General features: G+C 39.9%; 1 protein-coding gene across 1 annotated transcript in view; it reads right to left on the minus strand.

Annotated features, from left to right (window-relative positions):
* Positions 1-27,269, minus strand: part of NXPH1 (neurexophilin 1) — a 400,800-nt gene that overhangs the window by 308,080 nt on the left and 65,451 nt on the right. The window contains exon 3 of the mRNA XM_068549972.1: positions 20,312-20,428. Coding sequence (XP_068406073.1) covers positions 20,312-20,353 — 42 coding nt within the window. The 5' untranslated portion in view covers positions 20,354-20,428. The remainder of the gene's footprint in view (positions 1-20,311; positions 20,429-27,269) is intronic.

The following is a 27,269-nucleotide window of genomic DNA, read 5'->3' on the forward strand; positions in this document are numbered from 1 at the left end:
ACCACACAGCCCACAGCTGGTTGAATCCAAGGTTTTGGAGGAACCGGGGATATGGAGGGTCGACTAAATTATAGGCAGATTAACCCCCCCACACACACATACACACGTGTTGTTCAAGAGTCAACTGTAAATGCAACATATTATCCTGAGACAGAAAAAAAGACATTAGTGGGAAAACTGGTGAAATATGTATGAATCTGTGAAGTCTGAACCAATGTTAATTTCTTAGTTTTGATAAATATACTATGGTTGTGTGAGATGTTAACATAATCAGAAGCTGGGTAAAGGGTATGTGGAACCTCTCTGGACTATTTTTGCTACTCTTTATAATCTAAAATTATTTCAAAATAAGAATTTTTGAAAACTGAGCTGCTTGAGAATGCTTCTCCTTCTGATGGTTTTCATGGTCTTTCTTTCCCTTTCACAATGACCTGTCTCCCGCTTGACAAAAAAAAAAAAAAAAAAAAAATCAAAAAACACTTCTTCCCCCTACTTAATTCTTGCTGTAGTAAACTGCCCCAGGGTGTAAAACCACCCGCAAAGCAAACCAGGGGACAAATTTGAAATGCCTCTGAGGGTAAGTCCATTGGGAGGGAAGCAAAGAGATCAGAAAGTAGCAAGAAGGACTAATAATGGGAGCTAAACCTCTCCTCTCTCCTTTTCTCTCTTTTCTCTCTATTCTGTTTCTCTGTGTCTCTGTGTCTCTCTCCATCTCTGTCTCTGTCTCTCTCCCTCTCCCTCGTGCTTATCTCATTACTCCTATAAACTTACCAACCTAAAAATTTTAATTCAAAACTAAGAAAGTTATCACAGGGATATGTTCACACGTTGATTTGAATTTTTTTAAAAAGACAGTCTAATATTTTTCTGGCAGAAAATAACTTTGATTTGGCTGAAAGTTTCAACAGCAAGGACTGACTTTGCTAATTAAATTGTATGTTGGACATTTGAATCAACTCGAATGGGCTATATTTGAGACTCCAAAGTTCTGAGGCAAATATATTGAAAGCATGTACAATATGCCAGAAAATATGTGTTTTGCAACCATTTAAACTTGATTTTAAAGTTTTATACACCCATTTTTAGATGTGAGGTTGTAAACAGTTTAAAAAATTTTTTTTGGCGGGAGGGCAGGGGGTGGAGAATGCAAGCAAAACTTCTGAAGACCAATATAGTAGAAAGGGGAAAAAAAATCACGGTGCCTACTTAACTAATTGAAGTGGCGTTCTTATGAGCACCACTCATAAGTGTTTGGTCTGTGGGAGCCATGGGGAATGCTGAGATACAGGCAGATATGGAACAAGACAGAACAAGTGCCTGAACTACAGAGACTCAGAGAGAAGGGGCCAGGTGTTTATCTACTCTAGTTTTTAACCCATTTGGGGTCTCATATCCTTTTGAGAATTCGATTAAAGTTATGAACTTCCCCCACAGAATCACACATGTAACAGCATACTCTCTAAATTTGGGGTGCAATTTGAGGAGATTCAGGAAATGCCCAGAGGACCCAGTTAGGAAGCCTTGGTATAGAGAAATGGATAAAAATGTCTATCCACATGTGTGAGCATCGCAAAGAATTTCTGCACACACTATAAATTTCAGTCCATGTGACATCAGCGTAATGACCTGAGAATGAGGCCATGCTCATGACTGGGTATGTCAACGAGGTATAGCATTTCTACAGTGGCCACTCTGCCTTCCTCCTCCTTCTACACCATCTCTCTCAACCATTATCCCCCTAAGCCTGCCTTCTTCCCTCTGCCCACTTCCCACCCCCTACCCAAGTTCTGAAAAATTAGTGTGAATTGAAGTTTGGCCAAATCACTTAATCTGATAGCCTGCTTTAAGAATGAGAGCCAATGATAGTCTATAAGGTGCCTGCACAAAGTTTTAAAAGTATCCCCCTTTGGGCATGAATTTTAAAAGGTCCCCTCAAGGAAGATGTAGGCCCTCATTTAGGTCTTGGCAAAGAGGACACTTTTGGACAAGGAAGAGATTACCCCTTCTTCTGGTCAGATGGAACCCTGCAACAGGGCACAAGTTTTGATGAATAGGGTGAGCTATACTCCAATAAAAAAATTTTTTTCTTTAAATAGCGTGAGCTAAATTTTAGACCCTCAATCATTCCTCAGCTGCACTTTTGAGCAGTGCACAAACTGCACAACCGTAAGTGACAGTTTGTTTATATTATTATAAACACTGCACAACTATTCTGACCTGCTGAAAGTGCCAATTGTTCTGTCTGTTTCTAGAATGTAGAGTCAAAATTGTCAACAGGAGCCCAGCCTCTGCTACTGTGATTATTACATCTTCCAATTTGGAGATAATCTGCCCTGAGAATCAGTCCCTGGATCCTCTTTGGGGTCCATTTCCACCTCAAAGGGGTTCAGACAAGGACACAGCTAAACCTGTGAATTCCTCCATAGATATAGGTTACTGGCCTGTAAGGAACCCCAAGACTCAAGCAGATCACCTAAGCCTTGGATTGATTGTTCCCTCTTCCCCTGTTTAATACTCACTGGCACAGTTCCAGAGTGGCCAGACAAACCCTCAAAACAGTCTAGAGTCTGGACTAGCAAACTGATGACAAGATTTTGGATATGGATAATTCTTCTAGTCTAATGATTCTCAAAGTATTATCCATCAACTGGTTATCAAAGCCTTTTGAAAACTTCCAGTGATATTAGATTTTTCAAATTGTGATAAAACATACATAACGTAAAATTTACCATCTTAACCATTTTTAAGTTTTTACTATTCTTTTTTTATGTGTCTTTATTGGAGTATAACTGCTTTACAATGTTGTGTGAGTTTCTGCTGTACAACAAAGTGAATCAGCTATATGTATACATATATTCCCTCCCTCTTGAGCCTCCCTCCCACCCTCCCTATCCCACCCCTCTAGGTGGTCACAAAGCACCGAGCTGATCTCCCTGTCCTATGTGGCTGCTTCCCACTAGCCATCCATTTTACATTTGGTAGTGTATATATGTCCATGCCACTCTCTCACTTTGCCCCAGCTTACCCTTCCCCCGCTGTGTCCTCAAGTCCGCCCATTCTCTACGCCTGCGTCTTTATTCCTGCCCTGCCACTAAGTTCATCAGTACCGTTTTTTTAGATGCCATGTATGTGCGTTAGCATACGGTGTTTGTTTTTCTCTTTCTGACTTACTTCACTCTGTGTGACAGACTCTAGGTCCATCCACCGCACTACAAATAACTCAATTTCGTTTCTTTTTATGGCTGAGTTATATTCCATTGTACATATGTGCCACATCTTCTTTATCCATTCAACTGTCAATGGACACTTAGGTTGCTTCCATGTCCTGGCTATTGTAAATAGTGTCGCAGTGAACATTGTGGTACATGTATCCATGTATCTTTAATTTTTTTTTAAATTTATTTTATTTATTTATATTTGTCTGCGTTGGGTCTTCACTGCTGCATGCAGGCTTTCTCTAGTTGCAGTGAGCACGGGCTACTCTTCATTGCAGTGCACGGGTTTCTCATTGCAGTGGCTTTTCTTGTTACGGAGCATGGACTCTAGGCACTCGGGCTTCAGTAGTTGTGGCACGTGGGCTCAGTAGTTGTGGCTCGCAGGCTCTAGAGCACAGGCTCAGTAGTTGTGGCACACGGGCTTAGTTGCTCTGCAGCATGTAGGATCTTCCTGGACCAGGGTTCGAACCCGTGTCCCCTGCATTGGCAGGCGGATTCTTAACCACTGCAAAACCAGGGAAGCACTACATGTATCTTTTTGAATTATGGTTTTCTTGGGGTGTATGCCCAGTAGTGGGATTGCTGGTACCATCTTAATCATTTTTAGGTATACAGTTCAGTAGTTATATAAATTCACATTGTTGGACAACCAATCTCCAGAAATCTTTTCATCTTTCAAAACTGAAACTCTATACTCATTAAACAATTCTCCATTCTCCCCTCCCCTGGCAACCACCCTCCCACTTTCTGTGTCTATGAGTTTTACTACTCTAGGTATCTCATATAAGTGTTATCATACAGTATTTGTCATATGAGTGGCTTGTTTCACTTAGTTCATCCATGTTGAAGCATATATCAGCATTTCCTTCCTTTTGTTTTTTTTTTTTTAATTTTTGTATTTTATTTTATTTTTTAAACAGCAGGTCCTTATTAGTCATCAATTTTATACACATCAGTGTATACATGTCAATCCCAATCGCCCAATTCATCACACCACCACCCAACCCCCCCGCCGCTTTCCCCCATTGCTGTCCATACGTTTGTTCTCTACATCTGTGTCTCAATTTCTGCCCTGAAAACCAGTTCATCTGTACCATTTTTCTAGGTGCCACATATATGAGTTAATATACGATATTTGTTTTTCTCTTTCTGACTAACTTCACTCTGTATGACAGTCTCTAGATCCATCCACGTCTCTACAAATGACCCAATTTCATTCATTTTTATGGCTGAGTAATATTCCATTGTATATATGTACCACATCTTCTTTATCCATTCATCTGTCGATGGGCATTTAGGTTGCTTCCATGACCTGGCTATTGTAAATAGTGCTGCAATGAACACTGGGGTGTATGTGTCTTTTTCAATTATGGTTTTCTCTGGGTATATGCCCAGTAGTGGGATTGCTGGGTCATATGGTAATTCTATTTTTAGTTTTTTAAGGAACCTCCATACTGTTCTCCATAGTGGCTGTATCAATTTACATTCCCACCAACAGTGCAAGAGGGTTCCCTTTTCTCCACACCCTCTCCAGCATTTCTTGTTTGTAGATTTTCTGATGATGCCCATTCTAACTGGTGTGAGGTGATACCTCATTGTAGTTTTGATTTGCATTTCTCTAATAATTAGTGATGTTGAGCAGCTTTTCATGTGCTTCTTGGCCATCTGTATGTCTTCTTTGGAGAAATGTCTATTTAGCTCTTCTGCCCATTTTTGGATTGGGTTGATTCTTTAATATTGAGCTGCATGAGCTGTTGATATACTTTGGAGATTAATCCTTTGTCCGTTGATTCGTTTGCAAATATTTTCTCCCATTCTGAGGGTTGTCTTTTCATCTTGTTTATGGTTTCCTTTGCTATGCAAAAGCTTTGAAGTTTCATTAGGTCCCGTTTGTTTATTTTTGGTTTTATTTCCATTACTCTAGGAGGTGGATCATAAAAAGATCTTGCTGTGATTTACGTCAAAGAGTGTTCTTCCTATGTTTTCCTCTAAGAGTTTTATAGTGTCCAGTCTTACATTTAGGTCTCGAATCCATTTTGAGTTTGTTTTTGTGTATGGTGTTAGGGAGTGTTCTAATTTCATTCTTTTACATGTAGCTGTCCAGTTTTCCCAGCACCACTTACTGAAGAGACTGTCTTTTCTCCATTGTATATCCTTGCCTCCTTTGTCATAGATTAGTTGACCATAGGTGCGTGGGTTTATCTTATTCCATGGATCTATGTTTCTGTTTTTCTGCCAGTACTATATTGTCTTGATTATTGTAGCTTTGCAGTATAGTCTGAAGTCAGGGAGTCTGATTCCTCCAGCTCCGTGTTTTTCCCTCAAGACTGCTTTGGCTATTCGGGGTCTCTTGTGTCTCCATACAAATTTTAAGACTTTTTGTTCTAGTTCTGTAAAAAATGCCATTGGTAATTTGATAGGGATTGCATTGAATCTGTAGATTGCTTTGGGTAGTATAGTCATTTTCACAATATTGATTCTTCCAACCCAAGAACATGGTATATCTCTCCATCTGTTGGCATCATCTTTAATTTCTTTCATCAGTGTCTTATAGTTTTCTGCATACAGGTCTTTTGTCTCCCTAGGTAGGTTTATTCCTAGGTATTTTATTCTTTTTGTTGCAATGGTAAATGGGAGTTTTTCCTTAATTTCCCTTTCAGATTTTTCAACATTAGTGTATAGGAATTCAAGAGATTTCTGTGCATTAATTTTGTATCCTGCTACTTTACCAAATTCATTGATTAGCTCTAGTAGTTTTCTGGTGGCATCTTTAGGATTCTCTATGTATAGTATCATGTCATCTGCAAACAGTGACCGTTTTACTTCTTCTTTTCCAATTTGTATTCCTTTTATTTCTTTTTCTTCTCTGATTGCCACGGCTAGGACTTCCAAAACTGTGTTGAATAATTGTGCTGAGGGTGGACATCCTTGTCTTGTTCCTGATCTTAGAGGAAATGGTTTCAGTTTTTCACCATTGAGAATGATGTTTGCTGTGGGTTTTTCGTATATGGCCTTTATTATGTTGAGGTAGGTTCCCTCTATACCCACTTTCTGGAGAGCTTTTATCATAAATGGGTGTTGAATTTTGTCAAAAGCTTCTTCTGCATCTATTGACATGATCATATGGTTTTTAATCCTTCAGTTTCTTAAAATGGTGTATCACATTGATTGATTTACGTATATTGAAGAATCCTTGCATCCCTGGGATAAATCCCACTGGATCATGGTGTATGATCCTTTTAATGTGTTGTTGGATTCTGTTTGCTAGTATTTTGTTCACGATTTTTGCATGTATGTTCATCAGTAATATTGGTCTATAATTTTCTTTTTTGTGTGATATCTTTTTCTGGTTTTGGAATCAGGGTGATGGTGGCTTTGTAGAATGAATTTGGGAGTGTTACTCCCTCTGCAACTTTTTGGAAGAGTTTGAGAAGGATAGGTGTTAGCTCTTCTCTAAATGTTTGATAGAATTCACCTGTGAAGCCATCTGGTCCTGGACTTTTGTTTGTTGGAAGATTTTTAATCACAGTTTCAATTTCATTACTTGTGATTGGTCTGTTCATATTTTCTGTTTCTTCCTGGTTCAGTCTTGGAAGGTTATACCTTTCTAAGAATTTGTCCATTTCTTCCACGTTGTCCATTTTATTGGCATAGAGTTACTTGTAGTAATCTCTTAGGATGCTTTGTATTTCTGCGGTGTCTGTTGTAACTTCTCCTTTTTCATTTCTAATTTTATTGAATTCAGTCCTCTCCCTCTTTTTCTTGATGAGTCGGGCTAATGGTTTATCAAATTTGTTTATCTTCTCAAAGAACCAGCTTTTAGTTTTATTGATCTTTGCTATTGTTTTCTTTGTTTCTATTTCACTTATTTCTGCTCTGATCTTTATGATTTCCTTCCTTCTGCTAACTTTGGGTTTTGTTTGTTCTTCTTTCTCTAGTTCCTTTAGGTGTAAGGTTAGATTCTTTATTTGAAATTTTTCTTGTTTCTTGAGGTAGGCTTGTATAGCTATAAACTTCCCTCTTAGAACTGCTTTTGCCGCATCCCATAGGTTTTGGATCGTCCCGTTTTCATTGTCATTTGTCTCTAGGTATTTTTTGATTTCCTCCGTGATTTCTTCAGTGATCTCTTGGTTATTTAGTAACGTATTGTTTAGCCTCCATGTGTTTGTGTTTTTTACGTTTTTTTCCCTGTAATTCATTTCTAATCTCACAGCGTTGTGGTCAGAAAAGATGCTGGATATAATTTCAATTTTCTTAAATTTACTGTGGCTTGATTTGTGACCCAAGATGTGATCTATCCTGGAGAATGTTCCGTGAGCACTTGAGAAGAAAGTGTAATCTGCTGTTTTTGGATGGAATGTCCTATAAATATCAATTAAATCTATCTGATCTATTGTGTCATTTAAAGCTTCTGTTTCCTTATTTATTTTCATTTTGGACGATCTGTCCATTGGTGTAAGTGAGGTGTTAAAGTCCCCCACTATTATTGTGTTACTGTCGATTTCCTCTTTTATAGCTGTTAGCAGTTGCCTTATGTATTGAGGTGCTCCTATGGTGGGTGCATATATATTTATAATTGTTGTATCTTCTTCTTGGATTGATCCCTTGATCATTATGTAGTGTCCTTCCTTGTCTCTTATAACATTCTTTATTTTAAAGTCTATTTTATCTGATATGAGTATTGCTACTCCAGCTTTCTTTTGATTTCCATTTGCATGGAGTATCTTTTTCCATCCCCTCACTTTCAGTCTGTAGGTGTCCCTAGGTCTGAAGTGGGTCTCTTGTAGACAGCATATAGATGGGTCTTGTTTTTGTATCCATTCAGCAAGCCTGTGTCTTTTGGTTGGAGTATTTAATCCATTCACGTTTAAGGTAATTATCGGTATGTATGTTCCTGTGACCATTTTCTTAATTGTTTTGGAGGTTTATTTGTAGGTTCTTTTCTTCTCTTGTGTTTCCCACTTAGAGAAGTTCCTTTAGCATTTGTTGTAGAGCTGGTTTGGTGGTGCTGAATTCTCTTAGCTTTTGCTTGTCTGTAAAGGTTTTGATTTCTCCATCAAATCTGAATGAGATTATTGCCGGGTAGAGTAATCTTGGTTGTAGGTTCTTCCCTTTCATCACTTTAAGTATATCATGCCACTCCTTTCTGGCTTGTAGAGTTTCTCCTGAGAAATCAGCTGTTAACCTATGGGAGTTCCCTTGTATGTTATTTGTCGTTTTTCCCTTGCTGCTTTCAATAATTTTTCTTTGTCTCTAATTTTTGCCAGTTTGATTACCATGCGTCTTGGCGTGTTTCTCCTTGGGTTTATTCTGTATGGGACTCTCTGCGTTTCCTGGACTTGGGTGGCTATTTCCTTTCCCATGTTAGGGAAGTTTTCGACTCTAATCTCTTCAAGTATTTTCTCGGGTCCTTTCTCTCTCTCTTCTCCTTCTGTGACCCCTATAATGCGAACGTTGTTGCATTTAATGTTGTCCCAGAGGTCTCTTAGGCTGTCTTCAGCTCTTTTCATTCTTTTTTCTTTATTCTGTTCCACAGCAGTGAATTCCACCATTCTGTCTTCCAGGTCACTTATCCGTTCTTCTGCCTCAGTTATTCTGTTATTGATTCCTTCTAGTGTAGTTTTCATTTCAGTTTATTGTATTGTTCATCTCTGTTTGTTTGTTCTTTAATTCTTCTAGGTCTTTGTTAAACATTTCTTGCATCATCTTGATCTTTGCCTCCATTGTTTTTCCAAGGTCCTGGATCATCTTCACTATCATTATTCTGAATTCTTTTTCTGGAAGGTTGCCTATCTCCACTTCATTTAGTTGTTTTTCTGGGGTTTTATCTTGTTCCTTCACCTGATACATAGCTCTCTGCCTTTTCATCTTGTCTATCTTTCTGTGAATGTGGTTTTTGTTCCACAGGCTGCAGGATTGTAGTTCTTGCTTCTGCTGTCTGCCCTCTGGTGGATGAGAGCTCCTTCCTTTTTAAGTCTAAATAACTTTCCATTATATGTACATACCACATCTTGTTTGTCCACTCGTCCGCTGATGAACACTGAGTTACCTCCACCTTTTGGCTATTGTGAATAATGCTGCTATAAACATGGATATACAAATATCTCTTCAAGACCCTGCTTTCAATTCTTCTGGGTACATGCCCAGAAGTGGAATTGCTGGACCGTATGGTAATTCTATTTACAATTTACTAAGGAATCATCATACTGTGCTTCCACAGCAGCTGCACCACTTTACATTATCACCAACAGTGCACAAGTATTCCAATTTCTCCACATACTTGATGATGCTTGTTTTCTGGTTTTGTGGTTTTGGGTTTTAATAGTAGCCATCCTAAGGGATGTGAGGCTTTATTTTTGTACCATCAAACTGCAAAAATCCATTGTGCATGAGACTGGAAGTTCCCTCCCTTGGGTCAACCACAAATCTCCTGTGTTTTAGCCTCTTTACAAAATTGGGATATTCCTTCTCCTCCTCATCTTACAGAATAAAAGCTAACATGGTTGCTCCATCCTCATGAGAGGAATGATACATACAACTGAGATTACTTCTAAAGAAATGGCAAGATATTCCTAGGAGTGCAGAGGAATAAGAGGAAAACAAGGAGAACAATGTAAAGGAATTAGAAGTTCATGGGAAACTGAGCAGGAGCTATGAATAATCAGACAGAGAAACTCACGGTGTGTGAAGCTCACACCTGCCTTAAGGTGAGTAGCCAATAGCAAAAAGCAAAACACCCTGGAGAAAAGAAGTTCACTCCTGCTGTTCCTTGATTATGGCATGCCTGCTCCAGCCTGAGAGCCCTTGCACAGCAGTTACCTCTGATGCAAAGTTCTTCCTCCCATTATCTGTGTAGATAACTTCCTCCTCTCCCTTAAGTCTTTAATCGACTGTCGTCTTCTCTTTAAACCAACTTCAATCATCCTATTTATATTTGTAACCCCCTTCAACCCCTGGTATGCTTGGTTCCCTCTTACCCACTTTTAACTTTCATTTCTCTCATAGCTTTTATCAACTTCCAGCACACTTTGTGATTTACTTATCACATAGTGATTTACTGTTTATTGCCTCTTCCCTTCCCTAGACTGTAAGCTTCACAAGGGCAGGAATCTTTGTCTGTTTTATTCATTGATGTACCTTAAAATCGTAGAATAATGCTTAGCCCATAGTAAGTGTTCAATGAATATTTGTTCAATAAAAGGAGAGGAGAAATATGTGAAAAGGAGGGAGAAACAAAAAAAATAGAGTAACATGTTCCTGTTGCTTCAATAATGACGCCCAAAGCTCCTAAAGTGAAAAAAAAAAAGGGGAGAAATGTGGCTTTATTAAGCGTATGTGCTAAAATTGCTCAGGATGTCACAGTCTGAGCTACCCCTGAAAGCAAGGTCTTGAGCACAGTCTATGGCCCAGGGAGCAGCAGTGAGGGACCAATGAGAGTGAAACAGAGAAACAGGAAGGAACAATACAAAGATGCATTACTGAGTTTTTCACTGCTGTAGGTGACTCATGCTTGATCCTCCTGTGACCTTTTGAGGAGCCTTAGGAAATGTCAGAACTGCCCACCCCAGAGACACAAGAGAGACTGATGCACTTTATCCATTAGCTTCTGTCTCCAGTGGTCAAGGGTAACTCCACCTCCAGAGCTTGGGTGGAGGTCAAGCTCTTGGCACTAGAGGCAGGAAGCATGATATATGCAGCCCGTGAGGTGAGGTGCCACCAGATGACCCCTGTGAGAAGCTTCCTGAACAACGCACAGAGCTAGTCACTGAAGCCTGGATAAGAGTAAAGAGGATGTAAAGTGGTTCAGAGGAGTGTCTTATACAGGTGCCCAGCACACACTTGAGTCACTCTTCCTGACCACATTTTGAATCTTTCCTTAGCTCAACACCTCCCAAATATTTAATGCTTCCATATCTTACATTGGCCCTACCTTGAAACCTACCTCAAGGAAGAGAATGAAAAGGAGATTGAGATGTGTATGGTTTCCAAAGGAGAAAGAAGGTATGGGGAGGGCCAATCAGAAGATAATTTGCCAGTGGGCTAGGAACACCCTAAAGAAGGCAGCAACTGACCCCAAAATGAACTAAAATGACTGTCACCTTAAATGCTCTAAGAGACTCAATCCAGAGATCAATGAGTATGACAGATACTTTATGAACAAGTCTTTAAATATTTCTGGAGGGCTGGCAATATGGCAACCCTCACTGATGCCAGTGAGGCCACAAGCAGACTGAGAGAACTTGGCGTTGGGCAGAGCTGTGGCAGGAGAGGGCTGTGGCAAACCACGTGCTCCTGACTCTCACTAGGGAGTGGGGAGAAATCACTGTGCATGTTTTGGGCCAATAATAACTCCTCATTGATTGCCATTCAGGGTCAGAGATTAGCCCTTTCAGTCAGTGGCGGGGCCCATTGTACAGGGTGTAGGAATGCAAAGATCCTGAAGGGAAACATCCATTTACTTATTCAAAGTCCATCAAGAACAAGGGAGCAGAGGAAGAAATCGAGGCAGAAGGAGTAACTGGTTGAGACTTGGAGAAATCTGGCAGGTCAAGGCCAATGGAGATGAGAGATTTGGCTCCTCAGAAGGGTTTAGTTAAAAAAATAAAGAAGGGTGAAAGGAGGTGGGATGTAAGAAACAAATGGGATTTTTAACTAGTAGAACTGAAAATAGTAGAGAAGAAATGGATGAAGTAAATCAAACTAACATAGACAGTGAGAAGTATGCATGTGCACACATGCAGAGCAGAAACCATAGACACACTTGCTGCCCTCAAGCCTTGCCTACCCAGGTGTTAGTCCTTGCAGGAAGCCCTGCCCAGTGCAGCCAGGCTGAGCTGGCATCTCTCCTGTGTGCTTCCCCCATCATAGCCCTCCTCATGTGGCATGCAATTGACTATTTACTTGTCTGTGTCCCGCCTCAGAGTGTTAATTGCTTGAAAGCAGGGACCTTGGCTCTTCTTTGTATCAGTGTCTAATTCAAAGGAGATTCTCAGAGATTCTCAGAGAATGAATCAACTATTCTTCCCATGAAATGGAGGTATGAAAACAAGTCCAGAAAAGTCAAACACAGAGTGAAATCGTTGTGGTTACAGATGAAACAAAACATACAAAAATATGAAATTCTTATTTAAAAAAAATACAGATTCTCTGCTTTCATACCAAGAGATTCTGACTCAAACTTCCTGGCTATCTCTCCAATTACAGTTCCAGATTTAGAAAGAAACAGCTCTTCCAGGAAATTCTTGCCATCAAGCATTTTCTTCAAATTCTGAGTAAACACTACTATTATTTTCAGCTTTCAATCAAGAGTAAGAGAAGAATGAAGATGGTTCAGACACACAAAGATTTCTTGGTGACTTCAGTGATTCTGACACAGTAGTGGGTTTGACAGGAACCAAATGAATGTGCACTTCTACAAGCCCTCCTAGAACTTTCAATACAGGTGATCCATGGGCCACACTGTGGAAAAGCTACTGGGTAAACTGCAGACAGCAAACCCTATCCTGACCAATGCTCTTACAGTGATAATGATGTCCAAGGGCACACAAGTATCATCAAGAATTTTCATCAGTAAGCGTGTTCTCCTGAGGCAGGAGGGGCCAGTAAACACTGTGATTACACGCAGGGCTGTCTGTGTTCATGCCCAAGAGGCAGAGAAGAGAAAGCAGGCACATCCCTGAGGCACTGCTGAAACAAATGGACATGATAGGCTGGAAACAGTGCTTGAGAGTTCCTCACAATGCGAAGTGTGTTTAAGTTCTTCGGAGAAAAGTTTAATAGTCAACAGCAACAAAAAATCAAATATGTCTAATAAGGAACTTGTATTCATTTTCTTGGAAACACTGAGGAGCTGTCTGTCCTAAGATGGGAGGGACTGGAGGGTGGAGATGCACTGGAGAAAAGGAGAACATAATGAACAAGCAGAAGCAAAACAGAACAAGACTGTGGAGATGCACTGGAGAAAAGGAGAACATAATGAACAAGCAGAAGCAAAACAGAACAAGACTCCAGAGGGGAGCCAGTGCTTTTGGCCTGGAGAGTTTCACTGATGGATTTTATAAAGGCCCCTGACAGTTAAGTAAACCTTGCACGTAGGTTTAAGAGCAATGCCCCAGTCCACCATACAAGGATGAACAAAGACTGAGTAAAACAGAGTTATGAAAAAGTCTAGAAATGAAAAGCCTTCCTGCTACTGAGTCCAGTCGGCATCTCCACCCATTGCTGTGTCTTCCATGGCATTGTACATAGAGCATATTTTATAAATAAACATATTTATATATTGAAGCATTTAACTTTTATTTTCAATGTTTAGACTTACATAAAAGTCACAATAATAGTACCGAAAGGCATGATATACCCTTCACCCAGCTTCCCCTAATGTTATCATCTTATATAAGCACAGTGCAATTCTCAAACCCAGGAATGAACATCGATGTTATATTATTAGCTAATCTAGTGACCTTATTCAAATCTCACCAGTGTTCCTACTAATAGCCTTTTTCTGGTCCAGGACCCACTTGAGGACCACACTTTGTGTTTAATTGTCCTGTCTCTTTACTCTCCTCTAGCCTGGGACAGTACCTGAGTCTTTGTCTTTTTTATAACCTTGACACTTTAGAGGGCCACTTCTCTTGTAGAATATCTGGTTGGGTTTGACATTCTCTCATAATCAGACTGAGGTTATGTATTTTGGGCAGGAATACCACAGAAATGAGACTATCCATTTCTCACCGATGTATTCTTAAGGGATTTGAGAAGAAAGCAGAGAAATCAAAACAGGAATGAGGGAAATGTTAAGGTTTTTTTTAAAAGATAAAAAGGTGATGTTTTCAAGAAAGAATAATAGACTGCTGACAGAAAGTAAACGTCTTAGGTCAGTGGGAGTAAGGACACAGTGAAACAGTCACTCAAACATTGCTGGAGTGAGAATAAATTGGTACAAAAATTTTAAAAAGCATTTTGACAGATATATCACATATCCTAAAAATTTTTATAAAACCTTTGACACCAAAACTTTACTTCTGAAACTCTATCCTAGGAAATAAGTGGAAACTTTGCTATTTATCAGTGCCGTTTAAAATAGAAAGAAAATCAAAGAAAAATAACTGAACATCACTATAGTAAACAATTGGGATTTTTTGCTACACAACATCTGAACATCCTTCTGATTTAGTAAGGGGAGATCCCAAGAGGCAAAGAATTTAGGGCCCTGATTCCCACTATGGAAGACAATCAAGGCATGTAACAGCAACGCAGGCTCGACCAATCATATACTTACACCTGGAGTTTTGAATACTGAGGGAGGGATGCAAACAACCAGAGGCAGTCAGAAATCAGCAACAATTGAGGATGTTTATCCTGTAAATTACTGAATCACAACATCATTTGAATTCATATGTTCACCATGTGTCATATGTAAAAATTAGGACAGTCATTGGGAAGTAATTGGACTTTGAGAACTATCCTGAGGATGTATGATGCTATGGACTGAATTGTGTCCCTCTAAAAGTGCTATGTTGAAGCTCCCCAATGTGAAGGTATTTGGAGACGGGCCTTTGGGTGGTAATGAAGTTTAGATGAAGCCATGAGGGTGGGGCCCTCATCATGGTATTAGTGCCCTCAGGGAGCAATCTCTCTTTCTCTCTCCTTCTCACTCTCTCTCCCCCATGTGTGGACACAGTGAGAAGGCAGCTGTCTATAATCCAGGAAGAGAGCCCTCACCTGGGAACTGTATTAGCTGCCACCACCTTGATTTGGATTTCCAAGCCTCCAGAACTGTGAAAAATAAATTCCTGTGATTTAAGCCACTCAGTTGATGGTATTTTGTTTTGTCAGCCCAAGCTGAATAAAACATATGGGAAGATTTGGAGAACTTTATATACTTTGAACCTTCAACTGCCACCCTTGTCTGATGAAACTGCCCCTAATACACTTGAAGACCCTCTAGTAACCTCATATGAAGAAATTGCTTTGCAAGGAAAAATCAGTTCTCTTTATCCTTCACTTCTCTTCACCACTAGTCTGATAACTAGAGTCAGATCCCAGAATGTCTTGGGAACACAATGACAAAGTCAATCACTTGTGGAGAAGGCTTATACACCAATGGAATTGCTGGAATCTACAAAAATCTTGGGAATATGTGTAGAAATGAATTCTAAAGATGCTCAAACAAGTGTACACAGCATGAGTACATTCACCAGAGATTCTGGATTTGATAAACTAATTCAAGTTGCTACAAGTGGGTTTAACTGGTGTTTGGATGATTTTCCCAAAACCTAGACATAACAGTGGACAGCACAAAATGAAGTCAAGATGCCATTAAAAAAAAAAAAAAGCACCCTTAAAATAAACAGGAAGATATACAAGAGTTCACGAAATAATACTGGAATGGATTAATCATAGGCAACTCATCAACCATCTACCCTCTAACTATATCCTTCAAGGGGATCTGACACTTCATTCACCCAGGCCTTGAGAAATACACTGGTGAGAAGAGGGCTAGTATCTCTGAAAAGCACTTAGGTGGTTTTGCCTAAGGCCAGGACACTGGTGGGAGACACTGCAGTGCAATGGGCTCCCTGACTTCCAAGAGGATGGGAGGATCCTGAGATGACCGAGGCTCTGGGGTGCCACTGAACTGCCCCGCACAGGATGAGAGTGGCTGCCAGAAACAAAAAGCAGGGTCAGGGCGAACATCAGAGTGTTGTCTTGCAGGGCTCTTTGGCAGAGAACACTGACCATGAAGTTCATAGCACCAAAATCTACAAGCAGATGACCAAAGCTCTTCTTGATTTGTATAACTGGCAGGTCTCCAGGCTGGTAAATAAGAGCCTAACCTGAGCATAAAGTATTGACAATCACAATACCTCACAGATGAAGAGCTCCTTAACTGAAGGGGGAGTGGGAGATTTTTTGAGGAGGACTTTGCAACAATACCAGACTTTATTGTGAAAGTTCCCCCAGCCTTCAAAGGAGAACAGAAATGTGAGGAGTCCTTACACCTGTTTTCTAAAGCTTCTGGTTCCAGGCTGCCCTCAACACAGTATAGGGTTATTTGGTTATACCACCCACTTCCTGATTATACCCAATCTTGTGAGCAGCATTTCTGAAGATGCACAATGAGAAAGTTATGCCACAATATGGGGGATTCTGTAAATAACATAAGCTAACTAGATCTTTTCTGGCTGGGAAGAAAAAGATTCTGCTCTCAGTGGAAAATATTTAATTTGTCTTTGGAAACACATCCTGCAACTAAGTGGAAAGGTCTGTCATGCTTGTAAAGATGATGCCAAGTGCACAATCTGTAGCAAGAAACCTCTACAATTTACCCATAACAAAGCAAAGGGAAGACAGGGCTTCTGACTTCTGGAGACCTTTTTTGGCTACACACACACACACACACACACACACACACACACACGCACATGCACACACAAAACCAGAGAAATGCTGTGCTTCCAGACTAAAATATAATAAAAATCCTACTACCAGGAAGTGTAAAAAGAAGTTGTTTGCAATTAGCAGTGAGAATCCTCTCAATGTAAAAAGCACATGCCAGTTGGCCTACATACCTAACTAAGATAAGATGGATGAAATTGTGTCTTTACTCTGTGTCAGTCATAAAACTGAAATAGCATAAAATGCACTGCTTGATTGGAAAATGGGAAAATACAAAAAAGACCCCTTGAGAGCCTCATCTGTCAGTCTTTCCTTGTCCTCTGGGAGAGAGAAGTTTAAATTCTCATACAGCTTTTAGAGAATACTTAAAAAATGCAGTCAGAAAATAAAGCAGACGCTGGTGGCAAGGATAATAGTATGAATAAACTGGAACTATTACAGAATTTTATACTCTGTGTCCACCCATGAACTATTACTTCAATTATTTTAAAATATGCAGTCCATATAAATTCTCAGGTGCATTCTCAGGCACCTTGCAAATTGCTGTCTAAAGATAGTACAGAACAGGTTAAATCTTGAGAAATTCTTTTTCATTTTACCGATGTTATCGTGCAACCTAATTATAAAATTTCCCCATTTAAGGGGAAAAAAGATTTCAAAAGAAAAAAGAAAAAGGAAAGATTTTTAAAGTTCCACAGATTGGAAATCGTTTAGCAGATTAAGGAATAAAAACTGTTAGAAAAACTTTAATATTATGGTAACTGTGTACACAATGGTGCTAAAGAAAAAGAATTACAGAAGGCTGCCAAGGTCATAAAAATTAATTAGAGACTTTACTTACGTAAGATATTACCTATCTAGGCAGATATGACAAAGAAATTGTTATGGAGTAGTGTGTGTGTTTGTGTGTGTTCAAACTCACTGCTCACAGAAAGACAAGCCCAGGGATGAAATATATGCACATCACACACATTTTGGGGTTGCATGGTTTTTCTTACTCTCAAGGAAATGCAGCTTTACTCAACTCAGTGCCATGGAGATAGGAGGTAGGTTTCTACTACATCTAGTAAGGGAGGAAAAAAAGAGAGGGAGAGAGAAAGGTGAAAGACTTGAAGAGAAGAAAGTGTAGTTATATGGCAATACCATTCGGCATCAGAAGCAATGAGCCTATTTCTAAAACAAAATAGATTACTGCTTCTCTTGTGCAAAATCTTAAAGGAGCCTCCTGAATGTTTCTTCCAAGCCCATTGTTTCTTTATCACTTTCCCCACAGGAGGTGTATTGGTGGCAATGTAATTGCAATCGTTTTTTCTTCCCATTCATTTCATATTCCCCCCTCCCCACACACACACACCTTCGCCTTCCAAGTCCTAAAGTTGTTCAGGTTAAATTCCCGCTTCATATTTACCAGAGTTCTCGCTTGTGGGCACGTGGATATGTGTTAAATAGGGTGGGAGGGGTGTCGGAAAAATCTAGAAGCCTAGTTGAAATTGCCTCATAGAGACATAATCTTTAACAGGTGACCAAATTGGGTCCTCCTAACCCTGTCTGCCTTGGTGCCACACGAGAGCGCCCTGAGCTAGCACTGAGGCTCGTCCAGCGCCGGACAGAGAGGAGATGTGCGCGGGGAACAAGGGGCTGGAGCGCTGGTTCCCAACTGCGGGTGACAGGTTGCTGACCGGCTGCAGACTGACACGAGGCTGGAAAAGACAGAGGGGGACCTGCTAATGAGCTATTGTTTGCACCGGAAATGGGTACCCAGTACAGAGACCGGAAGGAAAGGTCAGTGGGGGGGAATGCGTGACTGACGAGCGCCAAGGAGAGGCCTGTGCAGGCCGCCAGGAGCAGCGGGGCGCTGGCAGCGTGGAGATGCCAGTTCGGCTCCTGCAAAGAGCGGAGCCCGTAGGCCGGGCTCAGGGTTCCCGGACCGGCGCGCAAGCTGGCGGCTCCCCGAAGCACCAAGCCAACGTCTGCAGGCCCCCGGAGCCCTGTTTAAGGACTCAGCGCAGCTCCTGGGCGTTGCTCAGTTTCGCTGAGAGCCCGCAGCGGCGGTGGGGGGTTGTAGGGGGAAATAGCGTTCTGATAACCTGGGTGTCGAGGATTAAGCTGTGGCTGACGCTTCCTGGTTGGGGGGGGGGTGGCTGTGAGGAATCAAGGGACGTGGGTGCGCTCGGGACTCCCAGGAAAGCCCTGCAGGCCCCCCAGATTCAAGCTATAGGTAAAACCTAGAGGGTAAAAGCTAGAGGAAGCTCACCGATGAGGAAAACTGAAATGACTCCCAGGTCTGTTTGAGGGTATTTTAATTTAGATTATGAAAGGAAGAGTACCTGAGGTCTGAGACCCTCCTTTGAGGGCAAACACCTGAGATACATATCTGAACAGAAGTGTTCACAGTCCAAGGCTGAAACATCAATGGGATTCAGACTAGAAGACCCTGTGTCCTCTACTCCATGTCACACTGTCCCTACCTGCTCTTCCACTTGGTTACTTTGCACCTGTGAGGGAGTGAAATGGCAAACAGGTCTCCCAGCCTTCTCTTTGTGTGTCTGTTCTTGATAAACATCAAAGCCAACATGATTAGAAACAGCCTGACAGCTCTATCAAGACAAAAGAAACAATTCTTAACGGGCTCAAGGTATTGAAAACAACTCAGCTTGTCAAATAATCTATTTCAGACAGCATTCTAGAAAACACAATTTTTTAAAACCACATTATGAGACTCTTAGATATCAGCATATATGGAATGAAGGCTGCATTTTTAAAAAGTCCTTTACAAATCCCTTTTCTTCTAATGCACTCTGAGTCAATTCCATAAAGTTGGCCTGTTACACTTAAATTCTTTCAAATACCAGCACTCTAACAAAGGCTTCTACTGAAGACCTGCATGACTTGTTAAGAACGATCACCATAAAAATATTATCTCGTGGTCTTTGATATTTTCTAAAGTAAAAGAGCAATTAGAATGTAACTCTGGTTTGAGGTTAACTGCATTCCAATCCAATTAGCTTTATAAATTAATAGCTGTTTGTATCTTAACAGTAGGTGATGTTTAATTAGTCAGTTTATTGTTTCCAGTCTTAGTTCAGAATTTCACATTCTGAAGAGTTAGAGAGTTTTAACTGAGTGTATGAACATTCATCTAGAACACTGTTTATGCTCAAACTTCTGTCAGAACACTGTGGTACATTAAGATTCCCAGGTGTAACAAAATTACAATTACAGGAACTACTTTTACATAGGCTAAAAACACACCAGGAGTGACACTTGAAATTGATCATCCTTTTAGCCATTCTGTCAGGCTTCCGAAAATTAATGAGTGGGCTGCAGAACGGAAGTGGCTTACCAGAACATCGCACAAATTTGCTGATCTTGACTTGCTGGAATTTTGCTTACCTAATGCACAGCTGAACACTTCAATTCTCTACAGTGTTTACATCCTACCTAAATCTTCTCTTGGGTTTCCTGCATTCAATGTTGCTTCCTCCTCAGGCAAGTTAACAGTGAAATACAAAAGGAAGCTGCAAAAATCACTGTCCTCAGCTGATAGGATGACACAACAGATACTTTTCAGGCTTAAACTACAAAAATCACTGTATTTATATAAAAATCAAGGTTTCAAATGCTGTATGATATTCAACAATACTAATTGGGTGAATATGATGTTCAGATCACTACTTGAGATGCAGTAAGAAACTTACCTGGGTGAGGAAGTATCTTGAGTAGGAAGGTGATTCTCCCATGGCAAAGTTTAGCTTTTTCACTCTGTAGGAATGACCTCAGCCATTTTTCCAAATATGAAAACTCAACTTCATGCTCTGTGGAAGATACAATATTCTCTGTCCCTAAAATACTATAATTTACTGAATTAAAAAAAAAAAACTAAAAAAATTCAAAGGTAACAAGTGACAATCATTAAGGCATTCTCCAAATTATGACACCTGAATAATAAACATCCCATATATATTTCTCACTTCACTTCCCCTACAAATCCTAGACCCTGACTAAGCAGCCTTGGCCACAAACTATCTGAGGAAACTATCTGAGGAAACTATCAGATCCCATAGGTCCTTTTTTTTTCTTCTTTCTTGGATCATTCACAAGGGAACTTGGGCATAAGTTACAATTCCATATATTTCTCTTCCATGCTTATTGTTTACTTTTTAAAAGTTTTTCGGTTTCTCTTAATTTCTCTTTAATTCCCTTTCTCTTTTCTGTTTTGAATTCTTACCAAATTCACATTAAAAAAATTTTAACTTGCTTTCTTTTGCTGTCTTTAAATCCTTTTCTCTCTATTGCTTTTGTAAGTCAAAAAAACTTGATAAGAAAGCAGCAACTGTTTAGACTTCAATAGAATAATTTTTGCCAACTTCTAAAGCAACTAGGGTTTCAAAGTTATCTTCTGAATATATTTACTAAAGTTGTCTTCTAAGTTTGCTTTCTTCCATACCTCAATTACCACAATATTTTTTTAAAATTAAATACAATTAACACTGCAGTTAAAATCATAAGAGTTTGTGTTAAACTTCGACTCAAATTTCAGCCCAACCACATATTAGCTATGCAAACGAGAAGTTGCTTAAACCTTCTTGTGCCTCAGTTTCCTCCTCTGTAAAATGATGAAAATCATAGTACTTACAGGAATATTGTGAAGTCAATTAATTAATACTTGTAAATGACTTAAAATAGTGCTGGCATAGATAAGGCTCTAATAACTTATTTTATTGTCAATATTGCAATATTATTTTCTGATGCTACTTTTTAATTTTAAATATTTGCACTTCACCCATACTTTGGATTCAATAGATTTTGTGACTTGGCCTGGAGCCATAACTACCACATGTAACATTGTTCCAAATAGAAAATATGTTTATGTTTTTAAAAATACTCTTAAACTATTAGAAAGCATCACAGTTATAAATTAATAGCTATCTGTTCACATTAACTTCACAGCAGCCAACGAATCATTAAGTAGGGGACTGAAAAGGATCTGGTTGCAGAAGAGATTAGAAAAGAATAATTTCCTAAAGTATTTTGTCTGGGTTTTTGGTTAGAATTAGAAATCTTGAGAAGCAGAGAATAGAAAAAGGGAGGATACACTCCAAGCGATGAAAATAGCATATGCAAAATCTTAGTGGAATGAGCAAGTTGAAAGCTTACAATTTAGATAAATCTCTGCTAAATAATAATAATAATATTTGTAAACCACCTTGGCAATTCAGTTCATTTTAACGGCTCTTGATATAGACTCTTTTTCTTACATTCTAGAACATAACACTGCTGTCTTCAAATCCAAACTGTGATCTAGATCCAAATAGGAAAGTGGAATGTACTGTCAACACTCTTTTCCCATTATGGTATTTAAAGTAGATGGAAATTGAACATATTAAAAGAGACTTGCCTTCTACTTTTCGTAATGTTCTATACTGAGCATGAGCTGATGCAGGAGATCTGAGCAGTGGGGTTGCGTAGCAATAGGTGTATGCATTCGTGACAGCAATCAGAATCAGATGCTTAATTTATGGACTCATAGCACATAAAAGAAAAAATTTCAAGCACTTACTGTAGCTGCTGCTGATTACTGACTATTCATTACAAAGGTATTTGGCTTGTGCCAGTGTAAACCCAATGTTCTTTGTGAAGAAAAGTCCATCATGCAGTTTTCCTATAAATTATACAGCTCCCTGTTTATTCTTCTTCAAAACCCATGCCCTGCTTCATAATCAAGAGCAGTTTAAAGGTTCTTACAGCCTAGGGATTGTAGCTAAAATACTGGAATCACACAATTAAAGGGAAGAAAAAACTAAATTAAGCCTCCAAAAAGGGATGCTGCCCAAGTTAAATGCTTCCCTTGTGCCCAAGTGAAACTCACTCTGACAAGCGGGGCTAAAATGTGTTCCAGTAATTGCTTCTTTCCCCAGCACTGCTGAGTAATTGCTTTGCAACTTTGCCCTCCCGGCACACACATAGAGTTATCATGATGTGATCCCCAAATTATACCTAGACCGAAAGAGCAATGTTTTATAAATCCTGCAGTTGAGAAGAATGGGAAAGACTACCAAGAGAACCAATTCAGCTTTCAGTCTAGCAACATCTTAGGCATTCATCCAGAAAGGAGAGAAATGCACCCAGAATACCATCAGGGCTTACACTTTATCTTTTTCTGTGTACAGTAGTCCACACAGTCAAACACAATGCATCCAGATGCTTTGACTTCTCAGTGTCTACTCCCATATCAAGAACTAGAGAATATAAGAAATATCTTGCTGGATCAGACAAATGGCTTATATCAGGTCACCCATGAGAGGATACATTCATCCTCCCTGACATCAATCTCAAAAGAGGGAAGGTTCGCTCTGAAACACCCCTGGGGATTTTCTCTCCTTAATAAAGCCGATATGCATATAATATATTGCTCCTTTTCTGCCCTAAATCTTTCCTGACTCTATATGCATTTTCAGCTTGTACCCACCTCCTGAAGTCCCAAAAGTTACAAAGCCTGCTATGATAAACAGTATCTCGTTTGTTTGCCTTAAAACATCCTTTGTACTGATGGCTGGCATGGTGGGAAGCACACAGAAGATATTTGTGGGGGGAATGCATAGCAACGTGAATGGGCTGGATTAGAATGATGCAGGGTCTGACCCTTAACTGTTAATGCACCACCTGGTCTACTCCCCTTGACTGAGTGCCTCAGGATGCCAACCTGAATATTTTGGCTTGGAAGGAAAGAGAATCACATGATATCTGGGTCTCTTGCTTTTTAAATGTTGATTCCAAAAGATATGATACAGTATTTTCAGTGATTCCACTGGCTTAGGGGTATGGTTAGAGCGACTAACTCTTACCACTGATAAAGCTGATAGAATCCCTTATCACATGGCACAAAGCCATCTGGAAAATAAACGGGCAGGTTTTGCTTCAGTCTGTTCTAACCTCACTTTCTGATGAAAAGCAAGTTGATCATAACCTTTTCTCTGTTTCCTTTATCCTCTGTAGCCATTGAGCCTTCCACATGTCCTGCTGCACACTGAGATATCTCATTGAAAATTTCTCCTTACTTTCTATGACCAATCAAATAAAATGTAAACTGAGAAAATAGATTTGGGGTAGGTCATTTGTAAGTGTGAAGCTTTGGGAGAATGCTTGAGAGACAAATTCTAAGACCATCATGGGAAAATCACCAGGAATCCCAGGCTAAATTATTTCTATTCCCAAACCAAGCCGTCTGTCACCAACTGAATGTTGAACTGCACGTAGATGAGGCAATGTCTTGTAAATGGAGTTGAAACTTTGGTTTGTATGGGGTTTGTTCACTGGTTAGACTAATTTTTCTCAGGTTTTAAGTAAAGAAATCTATGTTGTAATAGTTTTCACCCTATGAGAGTGCCTACTTTACAGACCAACTACTCTAAGTTATACCTTAGTTAAGAGAGGAAAACTCATACTGCCACAAGCATGCATTGATGATTGATTTTCCCTCTTCCTGAAATAACCCATCCTATTCAATGGTTGAACAATAAGATAACTGCTCTTCAGAAATATGGACAACATTTGACACTAATGTTCATTTTCCCTCTGCTGCTGTCACAGCTTATCGCTCTTATTTGATGGTGGGTTGACCCACTGCTTTGACTTATTCTGGTACTTATGTGACAAAGGCTAACCCACCAAGGTCAGTGGTTGGGTGTCATCCATCATATTGCCAATACGTCTGCCATGATTGATAGGGATGACACACTGCAAGGTCCCTGAATTCTGTTACTGTCACATTTTTTTCCTCTCAGTCACACCAGGACTGGAGCTCAGGTACTGTGCCATCTCATCTCCTAATGGCCTTCTTGACTACAGTGGCTTAAGAACTGGCCTGCTTTCATGGGGCAGTGGGAGAACAGGGTGTTCAGGACTAGTGTTCTTGTTGACTCAAAAAGTGTGCTGACATGTGTATGACCTAGGGCGAGGACCCAAACTAAGCTGTCATCCTTTGCTTGAGTGTAAACATGGATGATTTTTACCCAAATTCATAGCCCTGATAAATAAATGTATTCGAAACATTAAAGCCTGAATGATGTGAACAAACCCATTAAAGTAACCTTGGATTTTTAGCCAAGTTAGCAATAGATCAGTGAATTTTATAGCTAAAAAATTAAAAAAGAGTAATCTTCTCGTTTTTGTAGATAACATGCAATCTCAGAGACATGATTAAAATCCTAATCCTAGGTCAATAAACACAATACTCTTGATTCTCAAGCTTCTCTTCCCACCAAACCTGACAACTCCAACACAGGCAAAAGCACAGATGTCGATTATGGAGAAAATGCAATGGACTGTGTGTACACTTCCTCTTCATCGTCTTCTCCTTTAAATCAGTCGCACACTGAGTCTCCAGCTTCTATTGAATTAGGTTACAAAGCTTTTTTGTTCTTACCTGTCGCTAAGAAAAATCATTCATGGCATCCTGGATCAGAACTAGCGGAGACTGCATGAATCAAAAAGGTAAAAACGTTCCCTCCCCAGGGAGGCTGCCAGCTGTCTCACTGATTCAGCGCTGCTCTTGGCAGATTCTGAGGCTACCCTGGCACCAGTTCCAGAGAGTGCTGGATGATAAGGCACCACAATGCAAACTGTTACCAGGGAGAGACAGAACATCTGGTCTGGAACAAAGGCAACGTCCATTGCTTAGAAGCAACCTGGCCATCCTCGTCCAAGCGTGAATACGCCAGGGCCTGTCACCTGAAAGAGGGGGTCCCTAGAGCCAAATAAGTGAAGATGAAATAGAAACAGTAAGGAAAAGAAACCCTGAGCGAGAAATAACATACTATTTTCTCATCATTTTTATCTATATGTAGAAGGATAGTGAGTATCAACTAGGATACTTTTTCTAGGAGCTCTGTTTTTTAATGTAACCAACAATGATAAAAACTGAAATTTTAAGGAGCAAAAATCAGTTGATTTCTCTTTATTCAGTGTGCATATGTGTGCACGAGTGTGTTTAATGGCCGAAAGGTTCTCTTGTCATCCCACTGTTGTAAGCAGAGCTAATGACTGGCCTCTGCTCTGTAGAAACGTTTTAGCTGCCAAGGACCCATTGATGTGGGCAGCAAGTCTGAAGACAATGAGAAGGAACAGCACCCAGGGTGCCTACCATGTGCCTTCCACCAGGCTGTGCACCTACACCAGGCAATTTAGACTCTGAGACGGTCCAAACTTTATCAGGTTTTGTTGTTGTGTTGCTTTCAGTACTAAACAACACCTTCAGAAAAGGAGAAGAATCTGACTTCCAGTTGCTTTAAAATCCAGATTTTCTTCTTTTTTTAAAAAAGGCTTACCCTGTTGACAAAGCCCCTGTCAGAATGAGAGTCATTATACTCCACGGAAGGTTTGTGTACTTCATTCCTTTCCAAAGCCATCTGTCTGAATTTAATTCACTGATAATTTTATCAGTCTCCCCATGCTTTGCCTGAAACCTCTCCATTGCATTTTTTATTCTTCGCAGATGTTAACTCTTTGAATGACAGTTTCAATGCATTTAGAATTTTGATGAAGATACACATTCTCTCTGAAGGATCTCCCTCCAATGTAACACTTTCCAATTGCCCCACTGCACCAACAGTTGTGCTTTCCAACAAAAGTTGTGCCTCTCCTGGGCAAAGACAATCTAGACGCAAAATTGTATCCAGGACATTGCTAAAGTAGCCGCCTGCAGTGGCATCATCCCAGGGACGCTCAATACCTATCATTTAGGACGTCTTTTTGGAAATTTGAAATCACAGTACATTTTATAGAAATAGTTCTAACCATTCTTCCTACTTAATATTATCTTTAAGGAAATACAGGCTATTAAAAGATACTATAGATCTATTTAAAAATTAACTGTTTGAAGCATTTGTTTTTTTATTTAAAAGAGACCATTTAAATGTACTTTTAGGTTATGCCTAATAGGTTATCTCAAGCATATTATCAAATCATTTTGAGGTAGTCTGTTATTAGTTTTCAGGTTAATTCAGGGAAAAGATCTTTGTACAGTTGATGTCACATACTTCTTTTAATTTTGCCCAATAAGCATTTCTAATCTTCAGTGAACCACAGCTTAGGACTGTGGGAGATGCATCAGAAGGTTCACAAGACACCTACTCCCCAGAAGTTTATGATCTACTGGGGAAGATGGGACACAAAGCACACTGTAACTAGTACAAAGTGCTACCCAAATACAAGCAAGAGAGGGATTTATTTAACCAGAAACATGGGTGCAGACTTCACAGAAGAGATAAAATTTTACTTGTGCCCTGAAAACAGGGTAGGATTTTGAAGAGTGGAGATGAGAATGAGAAGGTATCCAGGTATATGGGGTGGCATTCATGATAGCGCAAGTATGGGATTACATGGAACAAGTTCTAGGAACACAAAGGGCACCAGTCTGCCTGGATCAGAGGGTAGATGAGGGAAGAAACTGGAGACAGCGTGCCGTTGAAAATTTGTGAGCAAGAATAAGACATAATGTGAACTGCACTTTCAAAGATAATGGCAGTCTTCTGTAGGATGAATTAAGAAGGAAGACACTAAAGACAGAGAAAATCTGGATGTGTTGCCAGAAGGAGGGAAAAGGAGGTCCTGGATTAGGGCAGGTGCGATTGGAATGAAATCCAGGGAACTGCTTCA

The sequence above is a fragment of the Eschrichtius robustus genome, chromosome 8 (genome assembly GCF_028021215.1).
Source record: "Eschrichtius robustus isolate mEscRob2 chromosome 8, mEscRob2.pri, whole genome shotgun sequence".
Taxonomy (NCBI): domain Eukaryota; kingdom Metazoa; phylum Chordata; class Mammalia; order Artiodactyla; family Eschrichtiidae; genus Eschrichtius; species Eschrichtius robustus.